This window comes from Haliaeetus albicilla, chromosome 12, assembly GCF_947461875.1.
Source record: "Haliaeetus albicilla chromosome 12, bHalAlb1.1, whole genome shotgun sequence".
NCBI lineage: Eukaryota > Metazoa > Chordata > Aves > Accipitriformes > Accipitridae > Haliaeetus > Haliaeetus albicilla.
Genome location: NC_091494.1, coordinates 30,410,488 through 30,429,322, shown reverse-complemented (window position 1 = coordinate 30,429,322; position 18,835 = coordinate 30,410,488). Strand labels below are relative to the sequence as shown.

The 18,835-nt window shown below is 48.3% G+C and overlaps 1 protein-coding gene across 2 annotated transcripts in view; it reads right to left on the bottom strand.

Moving 5' to 3' along the window:
- Nucleotides 1-18,835, bottom strand: part of DNAH9 (dynein axonemal heavy chain 9) — a 209,550-nt gene that overhangs the window by 172,317 nt on the left and 18,398 nt on the right. Inside the window, exons 1-11 of one of the 2 annotated variants that reach the window (XM_069798867.1) lie at nucleotides 18,505-18,607; nucleotides 16,696-16,764; nucleotides 15,864-15,990; nucleotides 13,079-13,334; nucleotides 11,576-11,817; nucleotides 8,438-8,573; nucleotides 7,158-7,354; nucleotides 6,638-7,062; nucleotides 4,773-4,995; nucleotides 2,371-2,537; nucleotides 1,134-2,004 (exon numbers count right to left, since the gene is read on the bottom strand). In XM_069798867.1, coding sequence (XP_069654968.1) covers nucleotides 1,134-2,004; nucleotides 2,371-2,537; nucleotides 4,773-4,995; nucleotides 6,638-7,062; nucleotides 7,158-7,354; nucleotides 8,438-8,573; nucleotides 11,576-11,817; nucleotides 13,079-13,334; nucleotides 15,864-15,990; nucleotides 16,696-16,764; nucleotides 18,505-18,596 — 2,805 coding nt within the window. In that variant the 5' untranslated portion in view covers nucleotides 18,597-18,607. Of the gene's footprint in view, nucleotides 1-1,133; nucleotides 2,005-2,370; nucleotides 2,538-4,772; nucleotides 4,996-6,637; nucleotides 7,063-7,157; nucleotides 7,355-8,437; nucleotides 8,574-11,575; nucleotides 11,818-13,078; nucleotides 13,335-15,863; nucleotides 15,991-16,695; nucleotides 16,765-18,504; nucleotides 18,608-18,835 lie in introns of those variants that run through there. The other variant, XM_069798868.1, reaches the window with a different exon arrangement.

Sequence of the window (18,835 nt, the reverse complement as noted above, 5' to 3'; positions counted from 1 at the left end):
TGATGTGCATCCCATGCCCTACCAGCACATCCTCCCCCAGCCCTGGATGCATCCCAAGGAGGTTCAGCCTCCAGAGGCTTTGAGCTCCATCTTTTCTTCTAGGGAAGGGAAGAGGCTGCTGATTCGTGCCACCTGCCAGACAAGTATTGAGATGCAGACAGCTGCCCAGTAGGATGCAGATTTAAATCATGATGCGATTTCATACATGCCATTAGATAGCTGTTGGATATTAACAGCTTGCTGGCATACAGTACAGCCTTCAGGGCACTGGTTATTAGCACCTGTATATATTGCCCAGTAAGTGAGGTGTGCCCAGTGCTTTCCAAAGCAGAGGGAGGAACAGTCCAAGCAGACCAGAGTGAAGGGATGGAGACAGGGTGGTCTATTGTCTGGGTGTCACTGGGCTGTGCACACCCCCTCTTGGGTGTCAGTACCCCAGCAGTGCTGTCAGTGAAGCTGCACATGGATGGGGACGGCAGTGACATGGTCAACTGCAGTTCATTCATGAGTGAAAGGCAGGTTCCTCAGCACGGCTGCAAGTGGTCCAGCAGGGCCAGGAACAAGCTTGGAAGATTTTCTTAATAATCAAAGGAATCTGGAATAAGACTGGAAGCTGGACTCGAAGACACCCCTGAGGAGGTCACCAATGACAACTCTGTTCCATTTTCCGAAGCAGGAGTGGGAGAACAGCTGCTCTCGCCCTTCACCAGTGCTGAAGGCAGGGAAGGGGATGCTGCCAAAGCTGCCTGGTCCAGCTCTGGTTTGATGATTTGCAATGTCTGAGTAATTATCCCGGTCCTCTTCCCTCCAAGGAAAGAGGGAACACGCCTGCAGCACTGAAGGAAGCCAGCAGCTTCGTGCTCAGTCTCCAGGAACTCTGTATTTGCTATGCAGTGGCGGAGGGGAGAAAATCAGCTTCTCAGCATGGCTCAAGCACAACCTACAGTACAAAAACATCCTGGGGCAGCACTAGGGAAACTACTATAGCACTAAGGGAGCCTCCAAAAAAGCAAGGCAGCGGGAGAAAAGCCCTGTTTTGGAGAACTTGGCATTATAGATAACCCTATTTTGTATAATGGAGGCTCTTCTTCAACACTTTCCAAACAGGAAAAATAGGATTTGGGGTTTCATACCTTGGGAAGCTGTGCCCGTATATCTTCCGAGCCTATGAATATGCTCTCCAAGTGAGACCATGTATGCTGCACTTCAAACCAGAGAGAAATGATGGAGTCCGCGGTGGACAGCTTCCTCTGCCATGCAGACACTTCCTCCAAGAAGAAAGCAATATATCTGGATGTCATTAAATTCTGCAGCTGCACCTGGTTGTCTTCTAAAGTTTCAATGAGTTCTTCATCTGACTTCAGCAATGGGACGTTCGTCCGTGGGTGAGGCTCATACTGAAACTCCATGGTGCTCCAAGTCATTTTTAGCTCCTTCAGGACTTTCTCCATACTCATTTCTCGCACTGCTTTGTCCACAATGCCACGAACCTCATCCTCAAAGTTATGCAGGTTGAGCTTCAGGAGGTCAGCCAGCGTGGTGTCCGAGTCCATCACAAACCTCACACCCGTTGTTTGCATCAATTGATTCCAGTGTCTTTCTCTAATGGCAGGATTTTGAAGTTCTGCCACAGCTTTCAGAGCTGTCAGCATGTTCTTCACCTTGCTGTCCAGCCCGGTGAAAGCATCCCATGCTCTCATTTCCTTATCCAAATTCCGAATCTCTCTTGCAAACTTTCTACACTCCAGATCCATGTTTTCCACATTAATATCCACCCATTTGGTGGTCTGCCAGTCATCAAGGCTAGTGTTCACAAGGGAGATCATATCCCAGAGCTCTTTGAGAAGACACAGCTCCCTTCTGCACTGCTTCAGTTGTTTATAATCTGGCACCATGACTTCAAACAGACCAGCTGATTCATAAATCGAGGTCATTGCTGACTCCATTTGTTTAATCTCAATGTGCTTTGCATCCAGCAGTTGATAAGGCTTTTCAGTGTCAAACCTAGAAAGAAATGTTTATTCTTCATAAGTGATATTGTAACAACTTCTAAAGAAAACATAAAACAAACAGTGCCTGTAAGAGACAAAGCAGAGATAAAATGTCTATAGTACACATTGATGGTAGAGCCACATGGCACTACTGACACCACCTTAAAGCGATATTGTGCACTCAGCATCCAAATGCAATCTCTTGCTAACACTGGACAGTGTTCCCAGGTACAAAACAGCCCAGGCACAACAGATACAACACTGTAAGAAGGTAGGAAATGTATGCAAGGGCTCAAGCATATGTCCTCAGGACATTCGGAGAGGATCCCATAAAGCATTTTTTCCTCAGGGCTTCTCTGATGCTGTAATTTGCCCATACCTGAACGGTGCTTCTTTCCGAAATCGCTCTCTGAATCTGTGCTGCTCAACATCAAATGCCGCACAGCTCTTGCGCAGAACCGTCATTTCATTTGCCTGCAGAGGAGCCACATGCTGTTTCACAGCTATCGCCAGCTTCTTTATATTGTTCCATTTTTCTGGCAGCTCCTGGAAGCAAAATTGAAATGCTGGTAGGCAGTATTTGCTATGCAATGCATCTGATCTGTTATGGATAATCACAGAACAGGAAAAGCAACAGATTCCATGTCTAAAACTATAAGGAAGTTTTGTTGTGATGCAAAGGCTAAACACACAATTTGGGATAAAACTTAGCAGTTATTCACAATTTTGAAGACTAATGAAGACTGAGACCTTATAACTGACTGCTCTGATTGTAAAAACATGTTCAGTAACTTCAGAAGAAGGGTTCCAGACTAGATCCTGGGTTCCCAGGATAGTTCATGCTTGAGAGAGAACAGCGATCCTAACACCAAACCCAGCGGGACACAGAGCCTGCTGGGAGTGGCTGAAGGCAGGAGGATGGGCTATGGATGCAAGCTCATCAGATTGTCTGGCTTCCCAGAGCTAATTAAGAAACAGATCCTGGGAAACTTCCTGCCAGCTCTTAGAGCAGAAGAAGATGTTACACCAGAAGGGCTTCTAGAGAGCTCTCTGAGGCAAATCCCTTCACCCTGTGTATATAATATTAGTAGTAAATAAGACTGGTTTCTTTCTCAGGTCTGCATCCAAGCTGCAAGTGTCTCAGCCCAGATACTGACACCAGCCAAGGGCTCTGCTGTACTCAAGTCCCAGTACTTTGCTCTCAGAAAGCCCACTTCCCCATGTACTGTGCAAGCCCACAGGGAAGCCTTTGGGTTTCTTTTCATCCCAGTTCACATAGTTGAGGAGATTAATGGAGACCCACCAACACTATGGAAAGAAGGGAAATAACCTGGAGGCAGCTCTGAGGCAGCAGAGATGGCCAGAGCAGGGCCAGTCCCTCCTGACGGGTCTCTTTCTGACACTTTATATTCCAGTCTTAATAGAAATCACTATCCATGACCACAGCAGGGCACACATGGAGCTGCTTCCTTGTCCTTCTCACACAAACTACCAGCTCCAGCCCATCCATCTTCACAGTCATGGAGGGAGCAGTACCTAGAGGAACTTATTTCTGGTTTCCCCACCATATACAGGAGTGAATGAATCATTCAACTACGTGTTGCTGTCACTTGCCAGAAAGAACAAAACTGTTTTGCTATCTCCTGCATCTGAATGGCTGCCCCACATCCCTCATTTCTTCTATCAGAAAAATAAATCAGTTGTTTGATTGTACTTGCACAAACAGGCACCAAACAAGCAGGTCTCAGGCAGAGGAATTAGCAGAGCTGGGTTCCCCACAGCACCATGTTTTATGCTGGACTGAAGCTGCTGCAGCAGCCAGAGCATCCATGTAATGCAGCTGTCCTGGTTTTCAGGGAGTCTGTGGGAACTTAGGTATCTTTAGAACCCTTAACTATTCCAGATTTGGTGACCCAACCACCTACGGATCACGGTTGCACAAGCAGAAAACTAGGGGATTGCTACACCCCACTCAGCTCCCATCCAAGCCTACAGCAGAGAACTGGAGCCTTTGCTGCACAGGTGCATAAGGCAGGAGCATCTCCCCAAAAGCTCCTGCTTTAAACCTTGTGTTCTACACAGACCCCTCTGCCCACAGCACCCCATGACTATAGGGTATCCATCAGCACGTAGCCACATGCTTCTCCACTGTAACATCTTGGCTGCTGCCAGTGCTTGTCTCCTGTTCCCCAAGGCTGGCTGGGCACCTCGCAGTCTTTTCTAACCTCCATCTCATTGTCTCCTTTCCAGAAAAAATTTCCCAAAAACCCCTGATTCATCAGAGCCAGATGTGGAAAGGTGCCAAAGTACTTTCATAACCTGCTCCCAGTGATGTCCTCTGGGCCAAGCAGATTTGGTCTTACAGACCCAGTGAAGGACTGAAGTCCTATGAGAAGGCAACTCCTCTGCCAACATTATTCTTCCCATCTCCACAGTTGCCAAGAACTGGCTTATTTAAAAATAATTATAATTCAACCTAATTAACAGATGTATTTGAAAATGCATTAATTTTTTTCAAGAGTAATCGCTGGGAGTTGGAGCAGGCAATTCTATGTTTTTCATACATAACAAAAGGCTTAATCTCTGCTTTAAAAGAAAAATCTCAATATAACTCCAAAATTTAGAGCTATTAAGGCACATCCTGCAATAGCAAAATACTATCCACTGAGGCCCTCTAATGACAGGGAGTGGGGTCCTAAATATTCCTGCAATGCTCTCAAGCTCACACTCTGACGTCTGCTACTCAGCAAATTGGTGTGTCCACCACAAGTTTCCACCCACCTCCAGTTGCTTATAGACTTCCTCCGGCAGCTGTTGCTCATATGTCTTCAGCAGTTCAATGGTTTGCTTCAGGGGCTCAAACATGGCATCGGCAACACTATGCCTTTCTTTAACGGCTAGGAGATGACCCATAACCTCCACCAAGCCATCATAATCGCCTTTTTCAACCTTTTTGCTCAAACCTTTATCGGCAGTTTTTATGAACTCGTCAAGGTCAGCCAAGCTATATAACACAAAGCAGGAAAGCACAAAATGAGAGCAGTTCCTATTGAAATAATTATCAGCCTTATGCCAGGCAGCTGGACTGTCATGGACAGGGGAAAGGCCTGGCTAACCCTGTCCATTGCATGGCAACATGCTGAGGGCATCAGAACCATGATTCGTGCTCAAAGGAATCCACAGACGTGGTACAGCTTCCTGCAAAGAACAGATAAAAAGGTTGGGACTTCTCAGGTTGGAGAAAAGTTATCTGAGAAGGAGTATAACGGAGACCTGTGAGCTCAGGAGTGGTCTGGAGAGAGTGAGTTTGAAAGGACGGTTTTCATCTCATCTCTTCCAATGCAGGAATTCAAGATCCCCAAATGAACCTGGCAGGTTGCAAAGCTACAACAAACAGGGATTCTTCTTCACACACTGCCTCATTTCACAGAGTAACTCCCTGCTGCAGGAGGATGCAGATGATAAAAATTCACAGCAGTTCAGAAAAGCAACCGAACGTTTGTGGGAGAAAAAAAATCCATCCAGGTCTTTAAATACAAACGCATGACCCCTGCCTCTCGAAGTCCTTGAGTTATAAATCGTTAGATACAAGGAGAGTATTCGGGGGAAGTTTCCCTACCTGCTTACCCTGTTCTTAATCTTGCCAGCTACTAGGCACTGTCAGCAGAGGCATGATGGTCTCCTGGATCTCTGGTGCTTTTGAGCACAGTCATTCTCCTCTTCTCAAAACACTTACTTTTTAAGTGACCACTTAAATTCTGTAGATGCTGCTTGGCCAAAATGTATCCTTAAATACCTCATCTAATAAAGACTAAACTGCTGAGTCAGGGACTCTTAATAAGAACTTCTAAATGCCCATTCTAAGCTACACAAAAACCTCTTTGTAAAGAAATTATGTAACATAATTATGGTGCTGAAAAGAACACAAGAGATCATATCATCCACCTCATGCAGCAGCCTTCACTACTACATATGTCTATAAATACTTCTTCATAAGCATCCAAGATGCTTCAGTTGCAACTACTCAAATAAATCACCTGACACATCGTCCTGCACAGACCTGGTGACTGAGCAGCTATTAAGAGCAGGGCATACATGTCAATTCAAAACTTATATCCAGAACTCCTCCTTTTTGTAACCTTGAAACTACCTCCCCATGACTGCTCATGCCAGGCAACCCGAATTACTTTTTTTTACAGAATGCATTCAAAAGAGCGATGCATTTAGAAATAGAGCAAGTATCTCATGGCATTAATGCAGCTTTACTGATGGCTAATATCAAATTCAACAAAGTAAGCACAGAGCCCTAGCAGAGATTAGATTAGTTGGATCAGGATAAATGGACAGACATCCTATCTAACACCACACAGCAGGTCCCAGGAACATCGGCTTGTGGGATGTCAATGGTACCAAGTCCATATAACTGTTTCCACTTTACACACTCAGCTGTACCAATTCCCAGCAAAGACCAGGGGATGGAAGATACAGGGGATGTGATGGAGTTGGCATGCAGTATGGGCCCCCTTCTCTTGCTCCTGTATTAACCTATTGGTTATCAATGTGAAACAATAAAGCCCAGCCAAGACAAGAGAAACCCCCTTTGGTCAGCACAGGTCCCAGGGAGAGGAGGCAGGAACAGCTCTTACCTGTGTGTGACATGGTCCACGAGATGCTGCTTGAACACCAAGCTCCACCTTTTAATCACGTTCAGCAAGGATGCCTTGAAAGGCCGAGCATCGACTTTCATCCAGCTCTGGAAGATGCTGATGGGCTCAATGCAATTCACCTCCTCATATATCTTCTCATAGGAGTCAATCTGCTCTCTGAACTGCTGCAGTGTGGGAGGCATCTCAGGGACCCCGTCCTCCCCATGGGCCTCAATTTCTGCAGCAGTGAGGATGTGCCCGTAGAGGAGGAACTGGCGGCAGAACTCCTTTCTGTCATCCCCATAGAGGTAGGAGTAGTGGTCGAAGGCACTGCGGTAATCACAGCAGGCCACCATCACGGCCTGCACACGTCCCATCAGGTCACGGCGCATGTCAGCCAGATCAGCCATGTCCTCCATGTCGGCCTAGGAGAAGAGAGGAGAAGAGAGCGCAGCGATGCAGGAGCAGCATGATACCTCCTCACTGCCACATAGCATGAGGGAGCTCCACAGCCACGGACCTGGTAGTGGGGGAAGCCACTGTGCTCGGCCAGCCTGGGCACCAGTGATGAGATCCGGTAGATGTCATTGAGAAGACTTTCCACCATGTCATAGAAGCCATCGTTTGTGCCAGGGTCCAAGGAGGGATGAAATATCAAATCTGGGATCACCAAATCCAGCTGCACTTCAAACAGGGGAGCGAGCCCTGCCTTGGGATCTGGTAGGGAAGAACAGAGATGCCAGGATCTTTTTCAAGGGGAGAAAAGTGATCTTGAGCCACCACTAACATCCCACCACAAGATGCACACATGCCCCACAGGGACACCAGGCAGGTGTGATTACAGACACCTACTCACTGGGTCCAGTGACATTGTGTCTGCACACAAGATGGAGGAGATGCTGGCAAACTAGCTGATGTTCTGATACGCACAGGAGATACTGGAGAACAGATGAGACATGTGTGAATTAAAGACCAGAAAATTTGCTGTGGAGGAAAGCCTTAAAGAGACTAGGCTCTTTAGCTAATCAAAAGGGAGTCTGAGAGCTGAACAATTACAGCACATAAGTACTTGCAGAGGAGAAAAACAACAGGAACCAAGAGGCTCTTTCATTTAGTGGAGAAAGGCATGAAAAAAAAGCAGCAACTGGAAACTGAAGCCAAATGCAAATGTGAAATTATGTGCATGTTTTTAACAAGATGGTGAAGAACTGGATGCAATTCTCCAACTCAGTGTGCCTCCACATCCAGGAGGGAAACTTTCCTGGAGATGTGATTTAGCTGGACACAAGTTGCTCTCAACAGTGTGAATGAACCTCTATGGTGGCCTTAGGCAGGAGGTCTGATTTAGTGACTCTTGAACCCATCTCATCTCTTCACTGGACTAATGCTCAGGTTTTTCTTTCATGCCTTTCATCAGCAGAACCAGCTCTTGAGACTCCCTACAAATGAAAGATTGCATCACCTTGATGCTTTGTGCATGTGAGGGTGGGAGATGGCTGATGCCCAAGCACAGACTTGGGATGACACCTCAATTTTGTCTGTCCATTAATCGCTGCAAATGGTGCATAGTTGTCTCTATCCTTTCCCCTGAGCAATGCTTTGCTCCAGTGACTGGGGGATGGAGTCACCCACCCTGTCTGAAGGCTCCCATAGCACTTGCTGTAGACAGTGCAAGAGGCACAGCAGAAAGCCAGGAAGAATAGAGCAACTCTTAGACATGAGGGAGAGCACAAAACAGAAATCTCCCTTTGGTGAGACTGAAGCAGCCATCACAACCAGGGGAGAGGAACCAGCAGTCACCTGTGTTTTCCAGGAGGTACTTGAGCGAGCACTCAATGGCAGCGAAGAATCCGTCCAGGACTATCTCATCCACATAATCCACATAGGCCTTCCAGATATCAGATGCTGGGTCTGCAAGTAAAAGGCTCTGGTTTTCCTGGAAGAAAAAGAAGATGCCTTCAAATACAGTGGGACTGAGTCTGTCCCACAAGAGACCTGCCCACAGCTACGGACTGATGCCAGTGAGCACATGGGTACCAGCGTCATGGAGGGATGGGAAACCAGACAGACAGATGTTGCTGCTAGTGGCAAGGCCTCAATTTGCTCCTTCTGTCAAGGGCTGCTTTGTTGTCTAAAACAACTCAAAATAATTGCAAGGCAAAAATGGAGTGCAGAAGAGGCTTAGCAGCTCTGCGACATGTTCTCCTCCCTCTTCTCTGAGGCCACAGGGCTCAAGGGTGCTTTGCACATCTGGGGCAGGGAGCACTCAGGGGTCTCAAAGTCTCATCCCAATGCATGAAGACCCAGCCCTGGTGGCCCGCATAATGTTACCTTGAGTGGATGAGCCCTTCAAAGTGGACTGCTTACACCTCTGCCCTACAAATGGTTATCTCAAGACCAGAGAATTTCTAAATCCAAGAAATGGTTTTTAAATAAACCACGTAAAAACAGATAAAGATTGGGATCAGAAGACAAAGGGTTGGCTAACAACCTTCCGGCTCAGCTTATTGTGATCCCTTTCTCCAGGGAAGCTCCCAGTCAGGAAATTCAGGGTTTTCTGGGTCATAGGAGGGACCCATCCTATAGAACCATAGAATCATTTAGGTTGGAAAAGACCTTCAAGATCATCGAGTCCAACCATCAACCATGCCCACTAAACCATGTTATGGAGTACCCTGTCTACACACATTTTGAATACCTCCAGGGATGGTGACTCCACCACTTCCCTGGGCAGCCTGTTCCAATGCCTGGCAACCCTCTCAGTAAAGAAATTTTTCCTAATATCTAACCTAAATCACCCTTGCCGCAACTTGAGGCTGTTTCCTCTCGTACTGTCACCAGTCACCTGACAGAAGAGACTAGCACCCACCTCACTACAACCCCCCTTCAGGTAGTTGTAGAGAGCGATAAGGTCTCCCCTCACCCTCCTCTTCTCTAAGCTAAACAGCCTCAGCTCCCTCAGCCGCTCCTCATAAGACTTGTGCTCCAGGCCCCTCACCAACTTGCTCTTCTCTGGACATGCTCCAGCACCCCAATGTCTTTCCTGTAGCGAGGGGCCCAAAACTGAACACAGTACTCAAGACACTTCCTGGGTTTAGTCTTTCCATCCCAACAAGGCCAGGCTGCGTACCCACTCCCTGCACCTTCCAGCAGCCTCCCAGGCTCTGCTGTGATCCTGTCCCCTGCCTTGCTATGCAGTGGTCCTTCTCCTAAGCCTGCCAGGGGCTCTTAACACAGGCACAGTTGCAAAAAAAACCATCCAGCTTGCAGTGAGCAGAAATCAACACACACTGTCTGTTGCTGGGGGGTCAACGTTGGCAGCATTTCATGTATGGGGGCACAGGAGAGGGTGCCATTCCCAGCGCTGACACGGCAGCTTGGCACGCATGAGAGCAGCATTGCCAGTTGGGCTCGAGTCAACCCAAAGTTGCTGCTCCCCAACTTGACACGTCATAGCTGGGTGCTTAAAGTCTCAACAGAGCAAGCCAGGGCTCTGGCCCCTTGCAGACTCACCCCGGCTGCGTTTTGCTGACATGAAAGAAAGGGGAACTTCATAGGAATGAACTCTGTGGGAATGCCTATCTGAAAGCACCCCCTCTCTTCATCATTCCCTGTCCTTGTATTTGATAATGTCCCCTTGTTACTGGTGTTTTACTGAGCCTTTACTCCAGAGGCCTCATCCTGGTGAAAGAAGAGCAATGAAAGCCAGCATCTAGCTGTCCTGCCTTTGCCTGTTGATGCACGTACCCAAACCCTCACTGTGCTTCTCTCAGCAGCCTCGAGATTCACTTGCCCCCAGGAAGACTTGAACTACCAAGGGAAGCCCAGCAGACCAGCTCTTGGCCCCTCTGCTGCTCTTCCAGGTTTGACCAGTACAACAGGACAGAGGCATGGGGACACCCCATTTTGGGCCATGGTGCCTTTCCCTCCCCAGGAGCTTCATGCTGCTTTGCAGTTGGTCCTGCCCCCGTGAGCAGCATTGGCAGTCCCACCACACCAGTGGTGCCAGCCCTCCTGCCATGACAACAACCCCATATTCTCCTTGGACAATCTAGCAAGTACCCTGGTCTTTTGGGTGGTAGATGGAGGTGGCTGAGCCTGTTACAGTTGTGGCAGCAGAACAACATGAGCATAGTAAAATCATCACCACAGTTTCAGTGTGCAGAGAAGGGGGTTAGAGGTCCAGGGCTGACTGCAGACAGCAAGGTAAGGTGAGCAACAAGAGCTCAGTGTCCCAGAGAGGGTCGGCTCATTCTCTCCAGAGTCCAAGGCCAGATGGTGACCCTCAGGAGAGGGCTGGATCTAAAATCCATCTCCCTCCAGGCCAAGGTGTCGCCCCTGACATGCATAACACCTTGCTCCAGGCAGGTTAGGAGCAGAGCTTTGGGCTTTCTCCTGGCCTGCAAAGAGGACTCTCAGCTCTGACAAAGCCACTGGAAAGCACCGAGGTTTCGGACAGCAACTATTCTCCTGTCACTCAGCTTCATCCTGGACTGTCAGCGTCACCTCCTGCTCCCACAGAGGGACAAAAGTCTGAAACAGAAAGGTCAGTCACAGCCAGCTGCCTCTCTATTTTTTCAGGTTAATATTTCGGAGGGGGATTTTTCCTCTGAGCAGGATCCCAAAGCCTGATGCACGGCTCCCCTCTAGTGGCTCCACAACAGCCAGGATTGGGAGCCAGTCTCCTTCACTGGGCTGCAGCTGCTCCTGTTCCTGCCCTGAACTGGGTGTCCAGTGGTGCCCAGCCAGCAGCCCCACACCACACAGCCATACCAGCTCACTCATCAAAGCTATCATTAATTAACACTGGGTAAGATTTTCAAATGATTTAAGGGAGTTAATTTTAAGGTGAAACAGTTCTGGACATTTTCACCAGACCGGAGAGACACACAAAGCCTATGAAAAGCCAACAAATGCCCAGGGAAGGTCCCCCCTCACCTTCACCAGCGAATGAATCCTCTGCCCTGACTCTCTGACAAGGCTGTAACGCCTTTCCAGACGGTCCTGACAGTCCTCTAGGCTTAGCAGTGATTCTCTTTTACAATCTTTCCTCTCAAATATAGGTGACACCCATGACTGCACGATGGTCTGGATCTCCTCAACATTGTTTTTGGCTTTCTGTATCCTCTGTTCAAGGTCATGTACACCATACATCACCATGGAGATGTGATCCCAGACACCTGGTAAAAAATGAGATGATTGACTATTTGTTTTCAGAGTTGCTAGGCTGAGCTCTTGTGCACCCTCCTTAAGGCCAGCCTCTGACTTTTTCCCTGTGGTCTCATGTATTTCTTACCCATCATTAACACATAAGACTTACCACCTTGACCAAGAGAGCCACTTCTAGCTCCCTCCTACCCCAACAAGCCATGGTATGGACAGCCACAGTCTGTGCTTTCAGCCAGGAGTACCACCACTGTGGGGATGTCTGACAGTTCCCACTTCCCTCTACCCAGGTTTGATCTCCCACTGACTGCTACTAGAGAGAGCAGCACGGGGAGGATGAGTACATCAGGCTGAGTGTCGCTGCCACCATCACTAGAGCAGGGACCTATAGCCCTAACACACAGGCTGCGCCAGCCCCAGATACCACCGAGGGCTGCATTTAGATGCAGGGAACTTAGGATTCATCTGCAGGAAAATCCTTTCATCTTTATTGTGCAATGGAGAAAGAGTTTTTCAGCGTGAGGACTTCTGCTTTGCATGTTCCCAAGGGAGGACACTTGTTGCTGTGCATACCACAAGCTTGATGACAGAAATATATATTCCACCTGTGAGCAGTTTGCTTTCACCAAGAGGAAAGAAATTGTCTTCCTCCGCTGTGCTTTGCAGTTAAAACTGATCAAGCAAGAACATTGGTTAAATCATCCCGAAGTCACAGTGCACAAAACCCACCTCTAGCTGCAGTATTTCATCCTTCTGGAAAAGATAACAAGGTGGACCTGGCTCTCACTGGGACAAGTCCATCCCAGTACCAGATGACTGGGCCAAGGGTTCCCACTCCTTGCACAACTGGGTGAGAAAGCAGTGCCCCGGGGACACAGGCACACAGCCACACAATGGGTCACTTGGGCTGGCACAGGGAGGCCAGCACAGGCAGTGAGCAGACGCTTCAACCCCAGCCTTGCCAGCTCCTGCAAACCCAAGACTTGCCATCTCCTTGGTGGCACTGCTTACAGGGCAGCCTCTCCTCCCCAAAAGCCCAGGCTGAACCTGAAGGGAGCAGGATCTTGTCCACAGCCCCAGCAGATGAGGGGAACGTGGAAAGGAGCAGGCAAGCTGTGGGCTGCCCTTCATCTCCCCAGTGCTGGCTCTGCTGGAGAGTCCCCTGCCCTGCTGGGAACTGCAGTTGAGAACCGGGTGACAGAGATCGGGCACATGGGGGAATCTGATGAGACCCAAGTGTATGCACTCCTTCCCCCTAACACAGAGTTAGCTCACCTTCCGTCTTCCAGTTCAGTGTTTCTTCTGCCTCTTTCAGCTTCAAGTCAATACCCTGCAGCTGCCCCTGTATTAGAGGGTATTCGACCTCCAGGACTGTCTTCAGGACCTTGTTGTATCTGTTCACCATCAGCTCCAAGTTGGCCACCATCTGCCGGTATGATTCCTTGGAGGAATAGATTTCTGCTGCTGTCAGTGGGATGGCTCCCATCTGGCTGCTAGACAGGTAGCTCACCTCCTTCAGCACTGAAACCAGCTGGAGAAACAAGGCAGAGATCTGAACATGAGAAAATCCTCCCCATTTACCTGGCAGACACTCTCCAATCAATTCTGAGCATCTTAGGGGTTTCCTGCTGTTTTATTCACAAAACAGCATGCTCTGAAAAGGGCCAGGACACCTCCTAGTCTGTACCATCTGTCTCTCATTGATCTTTGCCTCTGGTTTTCTTCCCAACCAAAGACAGACAGCTCTGTTCACTATGCAGCCAGTAAACTCTAGGCAGCCCCTAAAAGCCATGATGATCTCTGGTCCTCTCAGCTATCCTCATCAACAGAGTCTTTCAGCAATACCGTGCTTGCAAGCAGAGCTTAGCAATTATCTAAGTGAAAGATAATAAGGCCCCAGTTCTGTTCATTTGCTGGGCTGACTGGCATAAAAAAAAAAATTTAAAAATATGGCCCCACACTCAGTGACTCAAATCCTCCTGTGGTTACCTTCCACCAAAGATTTCTGCTGGACACTTCTCCCAGCTCAACTAAAAGCACTCAGTGGCAGTGCATGTTTGAGTTGTGATGGGACCAGACTGAGAGGGATTATTAAATTATAAAACCAAGTATATATGAGTCCCTGTAACAAAGGTAGCAGCAAGGTCTTCCAGTGCGATGTATCACTTCTAAGACTAAAAATATTTGCTCAGTTTAGTGGCTAGTGAGATGTAAAATGCTCCTGGAACTGCACATATTGGCAGGGTGACAGAAGTTCGGTACATTGTATGGGCAATGGCAGGGGTGAGGACCACTCCTGGCTGCAGCTGAGCTTACCCTAAAAATCACCCTTCCCTTAGGCTGGCAGATTGTATCATCCCTTCCTGTAAAGATGTGGGGAAGAAACCTCCCTCCGATCTCATCCCATTCATGCCCTCTGGTCCCAGTTCCTTGCCCCTATTTTTGATAGGAAAACTGGAAAGCTCCAGGTATGAACAGAAGCAGGTGAAGCCACAAGCACAGGGACTGCATGGCCAGGAGCCTTTGTCACTGCCTTGGGTGACAGACAGGGGTTAGTGAAACCTCTCCACCACTGCCTGATGTTAGCCAAAACCCAACATCCAGCAGAACTGACCAAGGCACCTGGGAAGCATGCTCCCTTTGCAGGGATAGCAAAGGGGAGGAACATGCAATGCAAGTCAGGAAGATAAGTCGTAACACACTCTGAGCATCTACAATACTAAAGTGACAATGAACACAATTACAAGAGGAGGAAAGAAAGAAGGGCTGAAGAAGGGTGTAGGGGGCACTCTGGAAAGGTGGAAGGAGGAGGATGGGGTCGGAGGAAAGGTTAAACCAGGCGACTGAGGGAGCAAGAGGGCAAGCAAGATAGAACCAAGCTCCCCTCCCTTCTTTGCATTGGAATGTCTGGGACATCCGCAGCATGGGGTCTAGGGTGTCTTCCCCTCTTTCCCTCTCCTCCATGGAAGGTGAGCTCTGGAAGTCTTCCATGCCGAAGGGTTGCAAATACATCTTCCCTCTAGGCAACATGAGGTGCTCCTACCTATTCTGGAGGGCATGAAGGGCTGCTAAGCAGGCACTTGAGGACATCAGGCAGTCCTCAGTATGGAAAGCTGAGAAGAGCAGTGCAGAAGCACTCAAAGACTGGAGCTGAGAACAGGCATGCTCAGCACATCACAGGCTCCAAATCCTGTCACCAGGGTGAAGGGTTGAAAACATCCCCTGGGGCCATTTGGCTCCTACCTTAGCAAGGAGCTTCCAAGGAGATGGACAAATCCTTTGACTGAGGGCAAAGCCTGAATGAGCTCTAAAACCTAAACACTTTCCTTTAACAGCAGCATGTCCCAGGGAGCAGGGGAAGTTTTTGATGCCAGTGTTTCCCAGGCCCCTGAGATTCAGAACCTCCCCAGCAAATGGCCGTTTTACAATTGACAGACCCTGGCTCCCACCAGGCCCCAGAAGATGTCAGTCCATCTATGCACACTGCTGGCTTGGACCCCTGCTTCTGCTTTGGGTGAGGTGGATGCTAAATCCTCCCTGTGCTGGAAACAGGCTTTAGGGGAGCTCTAGGGAGAAGGAGAAAAGATCTTAAATCTGAAGTAAGCCTCATGCACTGCAATAAAGGAAATCCAACAGCCACAACATTGGAGTAACAAAACAAACCTTTCCTGGAATTTTTATACCCTTTCAGGAAGCTCAGACTTCAGGTACACATAACACGAACCCACCTCTGTAGATAATGCCCCAACACTCCCCACACCAGTATCAAATCTGGTCCGGAGATGCTCACACCAGTTAAACATCTGGCTGCTCAGGGACTTTCTGCCACTGGCTTTAACTAGAATTTGCTCTGCTTAAACTGTAATCCTGATATTTTCCCAGGACATAGACCCCGCAAAGAGGATGGTAAATTCATGTTACCCACCACAGAAGGAGCTCCATGGACCTCAGCAGAACAGATCTAGTACCAATCCCACCAGACCTCCCATGCACAGCGGGGCACACAGCTTGGAGACATGCCCACAGGCAGGCAAGAAAGTTAAGTGGCAGCAGTTTTTACCTGGGGATCAAAATTGACCGTGATCAGTTTGGTTTCTGGATCTCGACGGATGAGCGGTTGAGTGAGGTTGTACTGTGATTTTTCAGAGACTGTCTGGGACCAGCTTACATAGAGCTTTTCCTGATACCTGCCAGAAAAAGAAAAAAAAAAGAGAAAAAAAAACATCCACTATGTAGCTACCAAGCCAGCAGACCAAGGCACTACTCAGCCTTTGTTTTGGTAATGAGGAACAGAGCTCCCTCCAACTCCACTGCAGTACCCAGCAGCCAGATGTCTCAGCTCCCTTCATTGCTGACAGAAAGCAGGCCCTGCAGAGACATCTCCTTCCTGGGGAGGTAGCTCTTCCCAAGGGAAAGCCCAGAGCAACCAGTTCAGATTTACCAAACATTAACATACTAAGTCTGGGGCAATGAATCCCACTCCAAATTGTGGAATATACACATTACAGCCACTGTAAATACACTCTGTGAATGGGCACAAATGGATTGAGACTTCTGGTCAGCCCAGGTTTTCTACCACAGCAGCTTCTACACCCAACAGAAGCTCTTTCTGACGTTTCTGCTAGGCTGTACAGCTCTTCTTCTCATGCAAACTTCTCATTTTGAGACACCACAGAAAGACTGTGGTATATCTCATGCAAACTTCTCATTTTGAGACACCACAGAAAGACTGTGGTATATAGCAACAGGATTCCTGCTCTCCCACCAGAAAATTCCCTCTGGCTTAGAAAGAGACATTCCCAGGCCCTGGGCTGGCAAGTGTGCTGGAAGGCGGCTTGGAGGAGGAGAATGTTTCTTCATACAGTTACAGCCTTGCCTCAGCCACCACTTACCTGTCGAGCAGCTGGATCATTTCTTCATACTTCTCTGTCACCCTTCTTCCTTCAGCAGAGTCCAAGCAGCTGGTAGCACAACAGACAAGCTCAGCATTACATTTAGCTCTGTGAGGCTGTAGTCTGTATTTACCCCTTCCCAAGATCACCCACCAGTCTCCAGGCAGACTCTGAGTGGGGACCTTGGATTTCACCCCCACCACATCACCTAAAAATCATTTCACTGCACAAAGGCTATCCAAGCCCCAGTGCGCTCTCTCGGGTGTTTGCATGGCAACCTGCAAAATGGGAACCACATCCTGGGGGGAGAAGAAGGGCTCAGTGCTGCTGGAGGAATACTGGTCTCTTTAACATACCTAAACCTTCCAGTTTCACACTCTGTATTTGCACAAAGCATGGCAATCTCTGCTTATCAGCCAGCACTTTCTAAGATCAAAGAGGCTCAGAAGGAAGCAGCATGTGGCTTCTGGTAGATGCAGCTCTTTGCAGCGCCAAACTTGTGCCCCTCAAACCATAGGGGCAGTGAAGGGCAAAGGCATCCCAGAGCGTGGGAGGCAGAACCCTGGCCACGCTGCCTGGGCTGTACAACTGCCTCCAAACCCAGGGAGGCAGCCGGCCAGACTAATTCCTATCAGGCCATCTTTTCCCCACTGTTTCATCTACAATATCTAAGTTTTCCTGAAAATGGTTGTTGATTTTGGAGGACATTTTGACAAAACCTGAATTAACTTAAACAAAAGCTAGCAAAGGGAGTGCCTGAACAGTCACCACTGGGCAAGTGCTGATCAAACCTTCTGGAAGTAAACAAGTCCTCTAAGCAAACCCCAGCAAAACCATCTTCATTTTTGCTTTTTAATCCTTTTTCCCCTTTCAAGTTGCATGTAGGAAAGAGCATCACGTCAGCTCCGCTGCAGGGCATGTTATTAACTGCTCTAAACGGAGGAAAGAAAATCAATGCAAAATGCAGATCTGGGTCCTTCTTCATGGTTTACAAAATTTGCCATTCAGATTCAAACTAGACATGGTAACTTGGGCTCTGTGCTGGGAATGGTCCAAGAGCTTGTTTCACTGCACTGATGTCTTTACTGCTGCAGAATACACCTTCAGTTGTCCTAAGTCCAACACTGCTTTGCTTACAAGGCTCTTAAATGCTGTCTCATATGGTGCCATGAGACGTGGCAGCTGCAAGTGTGGGGCCACACTTCTCCAAGACCACCCATAACAACAAGCATTCAGGTGATAAGTATTCCAGCACTAGTTTCTTCCCTTGATCTTGGGAGAGTGCTCCTTTGTTTAATGCTGAGAAAGTTGTCTTCTGTAAGTGCCTAGAGAAGTCCTCATCTGTTCACCAACCTGGAAATTAAGCTCCATCGATCCATCTTAGATGAGTCGAGTCCAGCACCTCTCTGCCATTCACAGCTTGGATGATGCCAGAACTGGGGCTTGCAGCCGAGGGTTGGGCTGCTCCCAGGGATGTCCTGGAGAACATGCTGAGTGGGATCGTAGTGGGAAAGGTTCCAATACCTCTTTCAATTGCAACCTAGGACTATGTCTGAAAGCTGAATAGCCTATGTACTATCCCACTGTGCCTCTTAACCACTTCAAAACAAATCCAATTAATGAGTTTCTTAAAGAAAAATGATCACAGGGAAGCTGAATAGCACCAGTGAAATCACTTTACACCTCTTTGACTAAGAATTATTTCAGCTATAACCATTGGATAATGTTCAACACAGAAAGAAAATCAGATTGATTAGAGAAAAGATATCAAGATGGTCATAAAGCAACTTAGCTGGAACAGACACGCACAGATGTGGGATGTGTCTGAAGTGACCAAATGGCACCTGGATTCGTGCTCGCAGCTCCTGAGCCCAGCCCAGCGCCCCAGCTACCGGTGGCATGTTCTTGTGCACAGGGGGGGATCCTGGGGAGGGCACATTTAAACAGCATTTGATTGAACACTCCACTTGTAACCCCAAAGATACACCAACAGAAATTCACCTGCACAAAATTGCTCTGATTTCCCAGCTTCCTTCCTAAAACCCAACATCTGCTACACTGATGTAGGTCTGTGACCAGGGCAAGTCTCCTAGTGCCTATGGACCTTGAATAAGGACCTGAGATCAAAGCAGAAGCCTGG